At 40.7% G+C, this 15,178-nt stretch overlaps 2 protein-coding genes across 7 annotated transcripts in view; both read left to right on the plus strand.

Moving 5' to 3' along the window:
* The window catches only part of Taf5 (TATA-box binding protein associated factor 5), a 570,605-nt gene that overhangs the window by 394,572 nt on the left and 160,855 nt on the right, over nucleotides 1-15,178 (plus strand). The gene's annotated exons all lie outside the window — the stretch shown is intronic.
* LOC137634494 (peregrin-like) overlaps nucleotides 1-15,178 on the plus strand; it is a 160,914-nt gene that overhangs the window by 65,107 nt on the left and 80,629 nt on the right. For 3 of the 6 annotated variants that reach the window (XM_068366915.1, XM_068366917.1, XM_068366916.1), the window contains exons 11-12: nucleotides 2,846-2,994; nucleotides 6,235-6,294. In XM_068366915.1, the coding sequence (XP_068223016.1) occupies nucleotides 2,846-2,994; nucleotides 6,235-6,294 (209 nt within the window). The remainder of the gene's footprint in view (nucleotides 1-2,845; nucleotides 2,995-6,234; nucleotides 6,295-15,178) is intronic. The other 3 variants (XM_068366920.1, XM_068366921.1, XM_068366918.1) reach the window with 2 other exon arrangements.

Here is a 15,178-nt window from a genome sequence, read left to right on the forward strand (position 1 = left end):
GGAATCCCCATCAGAAGTTTGTTTTCCTTTTACTAGCATTTTACCCATGTTTTTTATTTGACGTCTATTTGAAGGGTAAACAAATCAAAAACCTTTGTTAAAGTTTCTTATAGGTCAAGTAAAGTGTATTGGCAGCTCCTCTGTGTATTTTAGCCTCCAGATCACAATGACTTATCTGTTGATATTGTTATCACAGCTTCATTTATTTTTTTACCAAGGGAAATTTGTCTTCAGGGCCTTGAAGGATTAGCTCTTATGTGGTAAAACATAAAACAGAAAAAATTATTAATGATAAACAGCAAGCTCATTGGAGTTATTTAGTAATTGTTTTGTTTGAAAAGTAAATAAAAAAGTTGTCTTAAGAAAAACTAAGATTAAATGTATTTATGTTGTGAGATGGCTGAATGAATTTTTTTCCATTGACTAGCATATAGACATTTTTGAATTTCTATTCTTCCAGTATGTCATTTAATCATTTGATTTACTTTGAATATTGTTTAGATTTTTAACACCGCTGATCTTTAAGAGACAATGTGTGTGTATGATTAGGAAATTAAGAGTTCAAAATAGGCCACCCCTCAGTAACAGTTCAGTACTGTATGCCTTGACTATTGAAAAGGGGACTTGTTGCTCTGATACCAATTCCTTCACTGAGAGTTTTGGAACTTATCTCTGCTATTAATTGATGACTACGGTACCTGTATGGAAGGTCGGCTGCGTGAGGTAAATTTTGCCTTAAATATAAAAGACCTTTAGGCAGAACTACCTACATAGTCCCGAGATGTCATTTGGTTTTATTTCAGCAGAGAAAAGTAGGATCTTAGGTCATTTTACTGAGTCTAAAACATTAAGATTTATCATTGAATTCCAAGATAATTATCATTAAATGTTTTTGTTGTCATTTTATGTGTCTTGTGTACTTTTTGCCTGATATCCTACCTTATCTACCTCTTAAGCTTTTTCTATTATATCTTTGGCCTTTTATAGGCTTTGTCTTACTACTAACCATACTTTTATAATCAACTGTTCCTCAAATTTTCTCATCACATGTTCAAACCATCTGAATCTTGGTAATCTCATAGGTTTTAGATTTCCCCTTCCCATCTTAACTTCATTTGTAATATGGTCTTTCCTCTGTACTTTGGTGATTAATGTTGGTATCCACAACCACACCTTTTTAAAGTGTTTTTCTTTCCCACTGTTATACCTACATTTAAGGGTTGGTAGCCTAGTGCACCCTCTCCAAGACCTTCTATCAAAGGCATCTCTTCTACCAACTTCTCTCCATATCATCCTTCACCTTATATTGCCATCTAATTCTCTGCCTCCATCCTAATCCCCCCCCCCCAAAAAAAAAAAAAAAAAAAAAAACAGGTTCCTCTCAAGCCACCCTCACTCCAACTTTAAAATGTGCCCATACCATCTCAGTTGTGACACTCATCGCCTCTCTAATCTTTACTACTCTCCCATTCTTTGTATTTTATCATTTTTCAATCTTTAAAGTTGTGATATTCCTGTAATCCACCACACCCTTCTCATCTCTGTTCTCTCAAGCTTTGCTTACTCTTTTTAACATAGAAGCCACGTTTCTGATCCATATATCTTGTTTTACATCTTTCTTTTAGGCCACCTTCATAGTCTAACAGAGGTCTCCCCCCCCCTTGTGTTGTACTTGGTTGTTTAATAACATCCCAAGCCCAGCCTTATGGCCTAAATTTATAAAGCCAATCCAGTAAATTCATATTTCCTTGTTTTGTGCTGTATCGAGTTCTAAAATTTCTATGCAGCATCCCTTCATTTCCCAGCTGTAATGCTCTTGTTTATTCTTTATTAATTCTTCTATTATCCCCTCTTCCAGCATCTTTTACTAGTTTGTGCATATTTATTATTTGGAAAAAAAAAAGTTTCCTTGTACTTCATTATTAGAACTTGCTTTTTCTGCTGGATGGCCATTGTACTGAAGTAATAAATTTTGTGAGTAATGGATTTGGAAGGACAAATGTAGTTTCACATTTTAAGTTTGGAAGTTTGTTTCATCAAAATAATTTTAGATCTGAAGATTTTTGATGAATTATATAATTATAATTTTTTTTTTAGTATTTTTACTATTGATCGAAAATAGACTGTAATTGTTATACAAAATATTTAGTAGGTATCGTGATGATTCCATGTGAAAAATTTCATGACATTGGGTTTGTATTATGAGGAGGTTTCTCACAAGTGCACCGATGTGAAATTCTAGTAGACCAGTTAACATTGTAACGTGTAGTTCTGTATATTTTTTTTTATAGTTTTGGCTGCAAAGGACAAAGTCAAAGTGATTTCACCATTGTATTAAAAGATTTTGTACAGACATTTTGCTGTTCACTCACTAATGTGTGTTTGTGTGTGTATATTCTGCAATTATATTGTTAAGTTTTGCACACCTCAGCACTGAACAAATGCATTAACAGCTTGCTTTGCAACCCAGCCTTTGCTGCTGTAACGATCTTCAAGGTGCCAGACTGGATATGTTAGTCAGGAGTCATTTTATAATATAGGCCATACTTATAAGAATCTATTCAAAATTTATCTATTGATATGTTTAATGGTCTAGAGATTAGGACATTTTTCTTAATTGATAAGGCTTAGAAATTAAGAATATAATTTCTTGTTAAACTTGTTGGTAAAATAAATTTGTGTTAATTTGGCATAAAATAGTTTTTGAATAGTAATAGTAATTTTTAAGGACTAACTAGCATGTACAGTCAGACACGTCCTTATTGTGACGGTCATCGAGTGCTTGCATTGCTTTTGCTGTGAAGAATCTTTGTGGTTAAAGGGCCAGTGTGTTTTCATTTTTCAGCGTCCTCAGCTTGATGAAATCATGGATTCGGCCAAGAAGGCAGCGGCCAAAGCAGCATCACGTCAGAAAATGAAAAAGGCTCGAAAAATCTTGGCCGAAAAACGTTCAGCAGCGCCAATTGTATCAGTCCCTACCATTCCAGCAGATCGGTAAGTGTTATTTTGCCTTTTCCAAGTTGATCAAATATTTTTTTACATATGTGATATTTGGTAAACATGTTAGTTATATGCAATACAGGTGTAATAATCGATGTAGTAGTACTCGTGTCATCCTATAGGGTATCCGAATTCCAGAAAGCAAAGGTATTACGCTTTTATTCTGAATTGTTGTCCTATTATTTTTGGGGTTTAATTTTTGGTGGTCTATTTATACAGCTGGTCAGACTTGCCACAAGAATTGTACAGTACAATATATTTATTTTACAAAACTAATCAGATTTACCAAAAATTATATTTTGTAGAAAAGGGGAAGAATTTTTATATTTGTTCATTGATGCATAATAGGAGAATCAACTTTAGCTTTTTCTTATATTACATGCATGAAAAAAGGTTTCGTAGGTTTGCCTTCTGAAAATGTTTTCAGTGTCCTTTGTGAAACAGAGTGTATATTACTCATCTTGTTTGGTTGGTGAAGTTTCAGTAGTCTTTGTAAGGGGGACTTAAGAGTATATGGGGATTTGCTTATTGATTAGGTCTACCATATATATTATAACAACTGACATTGTTATGTAGGTGGTAATCAAATACAGTCCCATTTGATTTTGTTTTTTATAATGGATAAAAATTATAGAAGTTGTTCCATTACTTATCCAATGTTAAGAATAATGTTTTTAAAGTCGGTATAAGAACTGGGGTGGATGTCAAGATTTTATAAATTTTTACTTTAAGAGAATAGCTAGTCATAGAAAAATGAATTTGGCCTGGAAGAAAGTTACCATAACAGTAAACCCAGGGAACTGTCTTATATGTGTAGAAGTAGAATGTAGCGAGTTCTTTCGCTATTTTCTTACTATTTTACATTGATAAGTTAATTTGCCTGGGCAGACTCCTAGTAAAAGTCCTCATCATAGGAACCCAAAAGATTTAGGCCGATATATTTTGCACATTTGATCATTGATTTCGGGTAATATTATGTCGGTGATGGTGCAATTAGTCATTTATTAAGATGTTTAGTGTGTGATTTTAGCATACCCATAAATTGATTAGTGAAGAAAGAAATATTACGTTCATTGCTTGAAATGTGTCATTTCTTGAATGGCAGTGGGCTTTGTAAAGGAAAGTTCCTTTATTTTACTCTTTAGTGAGACACTAAAGTAAGGTCTTCATGATTTTTAATGCTGGATCATTTTTATTTGTTGGTGTCTTAACTTATTCATGATTTTTGGGATAAAATGTCTTCGTTTTATTTATTTAGCTATTGATAATTTCATTGACAACTAAGATATTGCCACCAGAATAAGTGTAAAGAGGGCAAAAGGTCTGCCTTAGAGCAAAATTGTCCAGTTATCTTATTAGCTAGGCTTCCTATTCCAAACATTTGGTATTGAGAACTGAATTCTTGGGATTTCTTTATACATTACTTGCACATTGAATAATAGAATATTGATATGGTGACATTATGTAGTATAGCATTTTCTTCAAGCAAGGTTATTAAAGAAAAATAAGTTCTTCTCAATTTTGTTACAAAGGGCTTAATGTTAATGTGATTATGGTAAGTAATTGGGCTTATTATGATTGTTTTTATTCCTTTGTAGTATGCTTTTGCCTTAGCTAAATGAGGCATCTCAGGGTTATATCCTTCATACCTGATATGCAGGAGTGATTAAAAAATATTACAACTTGCCTGTTTCTAGATATTTGATGTAAATATAAATTGTCTTTATAATATGACACCAAGTGAAACAGGCCGATTTCTGCAAGTTCCTTAAAACTAATGTTCCACTCAAAGAGAAAGAAATCCCTAACTTGTTTGAAATTTGATTTATTGTAATTGATTTATTGTTAACAAAGAAGACCGTACATTCCAAAGAAAACTTGTCATCATTAGATTTATATGAAAAATTAATGCAGATGATTTGATATGCATTAATCAAAATTTTTTCAGGATATATTTTTTTATTTAATTTAGAATATTTCAGAATTTAGGTTGTTGCTCATGGTTTGCACAGCTTCTTTTTATTTAAATGCTATTTTTTACTGAAAAAGAAAATAGTGCAGTCTAATTACATATTCTGTCCTACATTTTATAGTTAAAGATACAGTAGTAAAGGAGTTATAAAATTTTTAATGCTTGGACTAAAGAGCTCTTTACACTTATCTTTGATTACTTCACAAATTGATTTACATTATAGTTTTGGTGTGGGATTTAAGTCAATTTGGAGATGGAATCGCAGCAATGCAGGAAAATATATGAAATTTTTCTTTTGAGATTTTGCCCTCTGAAATGTGATTTAAGTTTTAAGAACATATCTCCTCCCTCATCCTGCCTATCAGGTTTTTTTCGCTTCAGTGGTGATATACAGTAATTCTTTCTAAAATTGGATGGTACTTACTTATAAGTTGGTGGACTTAGGTTATAATTCAAGCAACCAACCTTATTTTGGCTGATTTTTTTTTTGTTTTTCACAAGTTTAGTTTCAAGAGATGAAGAATTTTTAATATGCATTCAATTGGTGATGTTGCTTTTAGTTTAAAGTTTGCTTTGTAAAAGCTTCACTCATAATAAAATAGTTTTATATAATTTAATAGAAAGGTGTAATTTTTAGGTATGTTTTACAAGATAGCGGCAGATTTATTTTAATTTGGTGAACTCTTGCATTGTGAGTTTATAGTAAAATCTATGTGGATGTATTTACACATCCTTGTGTTGACTTATTTATATTTTTAAGTTTGCTTTGCTAAGAAAATTTGTACATATTTCTTTTGTACAGATGTAAAACTTATTTACATTTTCGCTTTCCCTGCTATAACCTAAGTTTAGCATAAGTAGATTATAAATGATTTAGTAATGACAGTTCCCTGCTTGCACAGCCTGGTCACTAAGCATGTATGTGTGTTAACCCAATCACATGCATGAGGTGCGGCTTGCTACACATTGGTTTTAGGTCTTTGTACATGAAATGGCTTACCCTCTCCCTGAAAACCACTAGTCTGCACTTATGTAAATATTGTAAATTCCGTGTTTTTTTTTTTTTTTTTTTTTTTTTTTTTTTTTTTTTTTTTTTTTTTTTTTTTTTTTTTTTTTTTTTACTTTAGTTTAGCATATTAATATTGAAAGAACTGTCAGTACTGTATCCTGCACATTTGTGTGTGAAGGAATCATCCTGCATTAACAGCTTATTTTGTTTCCACCCGCACCATCCCTTCTGTCCTGTGTGTTGGTTGTCATAGTCAAATGCTCCCCTCCTATAGTGGTGTTGTCAACTTTGTGCCCATCTTACCTCCTGAAAAGTAAGTGATTAAACTAAGCTACCCTTTAAGGAGATTTCCTCTTGTCACATGGAGGATTGTTTTATCCATGGTTGAAGGTGTATGCTGTAGTACTGTAATATGGGTTCTTTGTTTGTCTTTAGTGGTGGTATTACTCACTGCCGTGATTTTAAGGAAATTAATATGTATGAATTAAACGGCATCCGCTAAGTAGTTTGCAGTATTCAGGCGCTGACTAATTTTGAATTGAACTCTGGTGTTAGGACGATCTTGAAAATTCAAATTTTTGGTAAAGGTAGGCTGGGCTTTTGCATGCATTGTAGTGTATTAATTGACTAGTGAGGAGAATGAGGAGTGATAGCATCATTGGGTCTTGAAATTATTTGATGAATGCACTACCATTGAGGCACTTTATTTTTAGTAAGGTTTTTTGTTGTAAGGTATTAGTATTCAGTGGATATTTAGATTTTTGGGACAAAAGCTAGCAGTTGAAAACTTTTGATCCATATCTTTATGGTGTAAAGTGTGACTTGAGGTTGTCACAAAAATGTTATTAGTCATCTTGTGAGGATGAGTTGGGATGTACGCACAAAGTTGTTTTCATGCTCGCACATAGACTAAATGGTTTCTGTTGTAAACATTTGCCATACATTTATATAATTTTTTACTGTTAATTTCATAGATAAATTGTTTTTATTAAAATACTATAAACAATTTTCATACAAAGCTATTAATCATTGATTTCCTACTTCCAAATTCTTCCAATGAATCTTTCTGAAGTTTTTTGCTGATACCCCTCTGAAATGGACAACTATAACCCCTAGTTTTACTGTACAGTGAAAAAAAAAAAAAAAATTCAACCCTCCCTATGGTTACAATACTGTACGATTAGCATTTTACCTTTTTTCCTTTTTGGAGCATTTTGCCTTTTTTTTCTAAATTTTCCATTAATGGTAACATTATTATAATACAGTAGTACTTTAGCTTACCGGTAATCTTGAATAAAGCAAATCGACATACGAGCATAAAATTCTAATCAGTTTACGAGTATTGTATTTGTGTGCAAGCAAAAATTTCCCTACAAATGCACATCTTTGTGGACAAGTTCTAATGAGACTAGCACAAAATCAGTCATGCGGTTACCATTGTTCACAGTAGTTTCATGTGATTTTTACCACATTCTATGCAATTTTAATGGAAAGGCAAAAGTATTCGTTTCCAGAGAGGTTCCTTGTCAAAATAGAATGCACTACCAAGTGTTCTTAAGTTGAGTGATTCTGTTAATGACTGTTAACTTCTTTCAAGAGAGAGAGAGAACTCCCAGTATTTTACCAGAACTGCTCTTGGAGAGATTCTCATTCCAAGCAGTAATCCCGTCTTCTTTCTCTCGTCTCCCTCACACTAGCCACTACCCTCCTCAGCTGACTATGAAAAAAATAAGAAATAATTAAATCATAATTGCTGTTGTTAAAATACACCTTGAATTGATAATAGATAGTACAAAAAGGCTTAAATGAATGTCAGTTAACATTGAAATCAGGAATTATATGAGAGAGACACACACACACACACACACACACACACACACACACACACACACCCATTGAGGAAGTGGATCAATTTAAGTACTTGTTGTCTGTTGTTGCAGCAAATGGTAGAATGGTAGCAAATGTTTGTGAGAGAGTGAATGAAGGATGCCAAGTGTTGGGGGCAGTGAATGGAATGGTAAAGATTAGAGGGTTAGGAATGAATATAAAGAGAGTTTTGTATGAGAAAGTGATTGTACCAACTGTGATACTGTGATGTATGGATCGAAGTTGTGGGGAATGAAAGTGACGGAGAGACAGAACTTGAATGTGTTTGAGATGAAGTGTCTAAGGAGTATGGCTGGTGTATCTCGAGTAGATAGGGTTAGGAACGAAGTAGTGATGGTGAGAACGGGTGTAAGAAATGAGTTAGCAGCTAGAGTGGATATGAATGTGTTGAGGTGGTTTGGCCATGTTGAGAAAATGGAAAATGGCTGTCTGCTAAAGAAATTGATGAATGCAAGAGTTGATGGGAGAAGTACAAGAGGAAGGCCAAGGTTTGGATGGATGGATGGAGTGAAGGAAGCTCTGGGTGATAGGAGGATAGATGTGAGAGAGGCAAGAGAGCGTGCTAGAAATAGGAATGAATGGCGAGCGATTGTTACGCAGTTCCAGTAGGCTTTGCTGCTTCCCCCGGTCGCCTTGAATGACTGCGGAGGTAGCATAAATAGGGGATTCAGTGTTATGAAGCTTCATCTGTGGTGGAAATGTGGGAGGTTGGGCTGTGGCACCCTAGCAGTACCAGCTGAACTCTGTTGAGTCCCTTGTCAGGCTGGGAGGAAAGTAGAGAGGAAAGGTCCCGTTTTCTCCATTTGTTAGATGTCCGCTACCCCCCAAAATTGGGAGAAGTGCCTTGGTATGTGGAAGATGTGATGTATATATATATACTGTATATACACATACATTATATATATATGTATATATATATGTAAATATATATATATATATATATATATATATATATATATATATATATATATATATATATATATACATATATATACACATATATATACACATATATATACATAAATATATATCATACATACATATACCAAGGCACTTCCCCCAATTTTGGGGGGTAGCCGACATCAACAAATGAAACAAAACAGAAAAGGGGACCTCTACTCTCTACGTTCCTCCAGCCTAACAAGGGACTCCGAGTTCAGCTGGTACTGCTAGGGTGCCACAGCCCACCCTCCCACATTATCCACCACAGATGAAGCTTCATAATGCTGAACCCCCTACTGCTGCTACCTCCGCGGTCATCTAAGGCATCGGAGGCAGCAGCGGGGCCTAAAGGAACTGCGTCACAATCGCTCGCCATTCATTTCTATTTCTAGCACGCTCTCTTGCCTCTCTCACATCTATCCTCCTATCACCCAGAGCTTTTTTCACTCCATCCATCCACCCAAACCTTGGCCTTCCTCTTGTACTTCTCCCATCAACTCTTGCATTCATCACCTTCTTTAGCAGACAGCCATTTTCCATTCTCTCAACATGGCCAAACCACCTCAACACATTCATATCCACTCTAGCTGCTAACTCATTTCTTACACCCGTTCTCACTCTCACCACTTCGTTCCTAACCCTATCTACTCGAGATACACCAGCCATACTCCTTAGACACTTCATCTCAAACACATTCAATTTCTGTCTCTCCGTCACTTTCATTCCCCACAACTCCGATCCATACATCACAGTTGGTACAATCACTTTCTCATATAGAACTCTTTTTACATTCATGCCCAACCCTCTATTTTTTACTACTCCCTTAACTGCCCCCAACACTTTGCAACCTTCATTCACTCTCTGACATACATCTGCTTCCACTCCAGCATTTGCTGCAACAACAGACCCCAAGTACTTAAACTGATCCACTTCCTTAAGTAACTCTCCATTCAACATGACATTTAACCTTGCACCACCTTCCCTTCTCGTACATCTCATAACCTTACTCTTACCCACATTAACTCTCAACTTCCTTCTCTCACACACACTTCCAAATTCTGTCACTAATCGGCCAAGCTTCTCTTCTGTGTCTGCAACCAGTACAGTATCATCCGCAAACAACAACTGATTTACCTCCCATTCATGGTCATTCTCGTCTACCAGTTTTAATCCTCGTCCAAGCACTCGAGCATTCACCTCTCTCACCACTCCATCAACATACAAGTTAAACAACCACGGTGACATCACACATCCCTGTCTCAGCCCCACTCTCACCGGAAACCAATCACACTTCATTTCCTATCCTAACACATGCTTTACTACCTTTGTAGAAACTTTTCACTGCTTGCAACAACTTTCCACCAACTCCATATAACCTCATCACATTCCACATTGCTTCCCTATCAACTCTATCATACGCTTTCTCCAGATCCATAAACGCAACCTTTTGCTAAATATTTCTTGCATATCTGCCTTACTGTAAAAATCTGATTCATACAACCCCTACTTTTTCTAAAACCACCCTGTATTTCTAAGATTGCATTCTCTGTTTTATCCTTGATCCTATTAATCATTACTCTACCATACACTTTTCCAACTACGCTTAACAAACTAATACCTCTTGAATTACAACACTCATGCACATCTCCCTTACCCTTATATAGTGGTTCAATACATGCACAAACCCAATCTACTGGTACCATTGACAACACAAAACACATATTAAACAATCTCACCAACCATTCAAGTACAGTCACACCCCCTTCCTTCAACATCTCAGCTCTCACACCATCCACACCAGACGCTTTTCCTACTCTCGTTTCATCTAGTGCTCTCCTCACTTCATCTATTGTAATCTCTCTCTCATTCTCATCTCCCTTCACTGGCACCTCAACACCTGCAACAGCAATTATATCTTCCTCCCTATTATCCTCAACATTCAGTAAACTTTCAAAATATTCGGCCCATCTTTTCCTTGCCTCCTCTCCTTTTAACAACCTCCCATTTCCATATTTCACTGTCTCTTCAATTCTTGAGCCAGCCTTCCTTACTCTCTTCACTTCTTTCCAAAACTTCTTATTCTCTTCATATGAATGACCCAATCCCTGACCCCACCTCAGGTCAGCTGCCCTCTTTGCCTTACGTACCTTGCGCTTTACTTCCACATTTTTCTCTTTATATTTTTCATACTTCTCTACAGAATTACTCAGTAGCCATTCTTCAAAAGCCCTCTTTTTCTCTTCCACTTTTACCTTCACTCCTTCATTCCACCATTCACTGCCCTTCCTCATGCTGCCACCAACAACCTTCTTGCCACACACATCACTTGCAATCCCAACAAAATTTTCTTTTACTAACTTCCACTCCTCCTCTAAATTGCCAGTTTCTCTTACTTTCACTTCGTCATATGTCATTTTCAACCTTTCCTGATATTTACTTTTTACCCCTGGTTTTATTAGCTCTTCAACCCTCACTAGCTCCCTTTTACATTCACCTACTCTATTCCCCCATTCTTTTGCTACAAATAATTTTCCTTCCACCAAAAAATGATCAGACATACCGTTAGCCATACCCCTAAACACATGCACGTCTTTCAATCTTCCAAACAATCCCCCCCCCAAAAAAAAAATATTTGTTCCAACACGAATACTTACCTCGAACTACTTTCTTAGGAGTTACCTGTAATCTCCTCTCTACCGACCAGAGTTTTGTGTAGGATACCCTAAAACCCGTTTCTATGAAGGCCTACCTCGGGCATTAGAGAATGTGCCCCGAGGGTAGGCTTTGCGCTAGATCGAGGTCCGCTTGGGTCGTTCACGCCAGTAAGTTCTCTGGTCGCGACGTGTCACCACGTCGCTCTCGTTCTCTCTCGACCCTTTGTGTGCGCCGCGTGTGTCCCACCTGTTTACCGCGTGGTAACTTGTACTTATCCCTTGTGTTCCTGTGTGTTCACTTTCCGCCCTTGTGCTTCCCCAGTGTATTCCTTGATTCCCTGCGTTCCTGTGTCTTGTGTTTGTGCGTTATGGAGCAAATCCGCCGTTGCCCTGGGCCTAGAGCCGGTAAATCGTGTGGAGCGTTCCTCTCCAAACCTGAAGTGGACCCTCACTCTTTTCTCTTCCTGTAGGGGCAAAGTTTGTTCGTCGTCGGATACGTGCCCCGAGTGTGTTGGTTGGAGTGATATCCAGTGGGTGCGTTACGGCACGAAGAAGAGAAAATCGTCGAAACGTTCACCCAGGAAGGCTAGTGTTTCTTCGCCGCTACCGTCGCCCAGTGAACGGTCCGACGGGGCTTCTGTCTCGCCTTCCCTTACCCAGAGTAGGGGCCGAGGTAAGTCCATCGTGGGGAAAGAACCGAGCGTTCTTCCCCTAGAATCTGGTGAATGTGCAGTGGGGATTGCGGGACCTTCTCGGGCTAGTGAGGAGCCCGGTAGTGCTGTGTCAGGGTGCTCTGGGGACTCGACCCTTGTGCTTGGGGGCACGTTTCCTCCGATGACCCCTTGTGGGGTAGTAACGTTGTTTCTGTGTCTTCGCCCCCTTCGTGGGCCTGTGTTTCAGGTTCTTCGGCAGGAGGCGACAACCAGGGTAAGTTAGGTTCCGCAGGGAGTGATGCCTTCGGGTGGAAGCTTCCTAAGACACCAGGTAGGTCCCCTATGCGAATGGAAGAGGGCCTGGATTCCTGGTTCCCTAGTGTTGGGTGCCAAACCTTGTTCCCAACACCCCTCCGGAAGTTCCCGAAGAATTCCTGCAACCTTCTACCTCGGGTACGCAACGAGTCGCGAAGTCCCCCGCGGTCCCCGCTCCCGCCCGCCGTACGGTAAGTGCAGTGACGTCGGGCTCTTCAGAGGAGTCTTTCTCGTCGGGTGAAGAAGCCAGGAGGAAGCATCGACGTCGGAGGGAGCGGTCCAGGAGGAGGCGTTCCCGCTCAAGATCGCGTTCCAGATACAGCAGGAAGCGCTCCCGTTCTCCAAGAAGAAAACACAGGAGGAGTAGGTCACCCGATGGCGATTGGGTTTTCGTACCCCGTAAGGCAGAGATACGGTGTTCCCCGGACCGGCGGTCCAAGGATTTCTCGCCAAGGAGACCGTCCTCCAAGCACGGTTATGACCCTCGCAGGCAGATTCGCGAGAAGGACTCAACATGCAGGCATAAGACCACGAAGCCTCCGGTTCACCCCGCCCAGCGGGGGGAACCGCGCTTCCTTACGGGCAGCCTGGCCGAACCAGCCCAGCTGGTGCGGCCCTCGGACCGGAAGGAACGGTTCCCGCTGTCGGGTCAGCCCACGGGATCCGCGTCCTCGTCCCCTAGAGAACTTGAGCGGACACTAGTCCTCGCTGGGTCAGCGATGCCTGTTCTAACCCCCGCCCCTGGTGCGGAAGCCTCCGCCGGGGAGGACCAGTACCTCGGCAGGGGAGTGCCTGTTGTGTCAAGAGCAAGGTGCCCGGTGGGAGTGCCCGGTGACCCGGCTCCCCGGGCTCAAGCCGAGGCTTCGGCTGACGGTAGGGAGGGTTCCCCGACGGAGGACTCGGCCTATAGAAGAGTGATTGGCCTTATCAGGAGGCATCACAAAATAGAAGAACCGGCAGCTACCGACGAGGACTATTGGAGGTCCAGCCTTATAAGGTTGATACAGGCCCCTACCCAGCCTAAGCCCTCCCTGGCTCTTCGTCTAGCCCGGGATCTCGTCCTGGGACAGGAATGCGTGAATAGAGTGGTCGCAAGTAATGCCGAGGCCCCCAAGACTCAGAGTTCTTCTAAGTTACTCCAGGGGCTCAAGACGCAGGGCAAGGTCTATGTTCCAGAAGGACGTCGACCGGGAGCCTGCAAGGTAGAACCTTCTCTTGACATCCTGGGCCAGGGCGTCTCGGAGGACAGAGCCTCTTCAGCCCCAGTTTGTTTTTCTCCATCGGAGGCCGCGATGATGGAGGAAATGTCGAGGGACCTGGTACATGTCTCCTCTTGGCTAGACTGGTGGGCTTCCACCTTAGTAGGGGTGCAAGCCACGTTTGATCCTACGGACCCGGAACAGCAAAACCTCCTGAGGGAACTTATCTCCTCCGGGGGCAAGACGCTTAAGTTCCTGACATACCAATCTCTCGCCCTGACAGCGAATTTGGTACTCCGCAAGAGGGACACCATCCTGGCAAAGGTGTCCCGAAAGGTCCCAGACAGGGAGGTGCGGGCCATGAGGAGTCTTCCCTTGTGGGGTGACTCCTTGTTCCCCTTAAAGGACTTAAAAACCATTATGGAGAAGGTGTCTAAGAAAAAAGAATTAAGCACCCCCAGGCCTACGCCTACAAGGAGACCGCCCTACAAGAGGTCAGCCTCAGACAGTGCCGCGACGTCTCAGGCCTCTCCTAGCATGACGAAGAGAGAAGCTCCTTCTTCCTCCTGGACCTCAGCACCTCAGACCCTCCCGTAGGGGAGCCCCAGTAGCTTCAGCCTCCTTTAGGACAGGTTTTTCTGCCTCCAGGAGAGGCCGTTCAGGCCGCTCCTCCAGAAGGAGATAGAGTGGGAGGCCCCCTATCCCTGCCCAAGCCTCAGGTTGGGGGATGCCTCAGACTATATTGGCAAGCATGGAAAGCTCACGGAGCGGAGCCCTGGACAGTGTCCGTACTGAAGGAGGGCTACTGGTTACCGTTCTTAGCAGAACCACCCCCTCTAATTCCGGCTATTCGGTCGGAGTGGCTGGTCCCCAAGGATCCGTTGAAGAAGACCGCCCTTCAAGAGGAAGTGTCCTCCATGTTGGAGAAGGGCGCCATGGAGGAGATTCTACACCCAGGCCCGGGGTTCTACAGTCGTCTGTTCCTGGTAGAAAAAGCGACGGGGGGGTGGAGGCCGGTTATAGATCTGTCGGCTCTCAACAAGTTCATAAAGAAGACTGACTTCAAAATGGACACTCCGAAGTCAGTCCTACTGTCCTTGAGGGAGAAAGATTACATGATGACCATAAACCTCAAGGACGCCTACTTCCAAATTCCCGTCCACCCCTCGAGTCGAAAGTTTCTCCGGGTGAAATGGGGTTCCCAGATCCTGCAATTCAAGACCCTTTGCTTCGGATTGTCAACAGCGCCCCAGGTATTCACGAGAGTCTTCACGACGGTCTCAGTGTGGGCTCACGAACGAGGCATTCGCCTCATCCGATACCTGGACGACTGGTTGCTTCTTTCCTCCTCGAAGGACCTCTTGAAGGAGCAAGGGATGAAACTTCTCCAGTTTTGCAAGGATCTGGGTATCGTGATCAACCCGGAAAAATCAAACCTATCCCCCTCTACCAGAATGACCTACTTGGGGATGACGCTAGATACCCTGCTGGGAAAAGCTTTCCCTTCAGAAGACAGAATAAACAATCTCATGGAGATCATTCGCCCG

This window comes from Palaemon carinicauda, chromosome 44 (assembly GCF_036898095.1).
Source record: "Palaemon carinicauda isolate YSFRI2023 chromosome 44, ASM3689809v2, whole genome shotgun sequence".
In the NCBI taxonomy this organism is placed as follows: domain Eukaryota; kingdom Metazoa; phylum Arthropoda; class Malacostraca; order Decapoda; family Palaemonidae; genus Palaemon; species Palaemon carinicauda.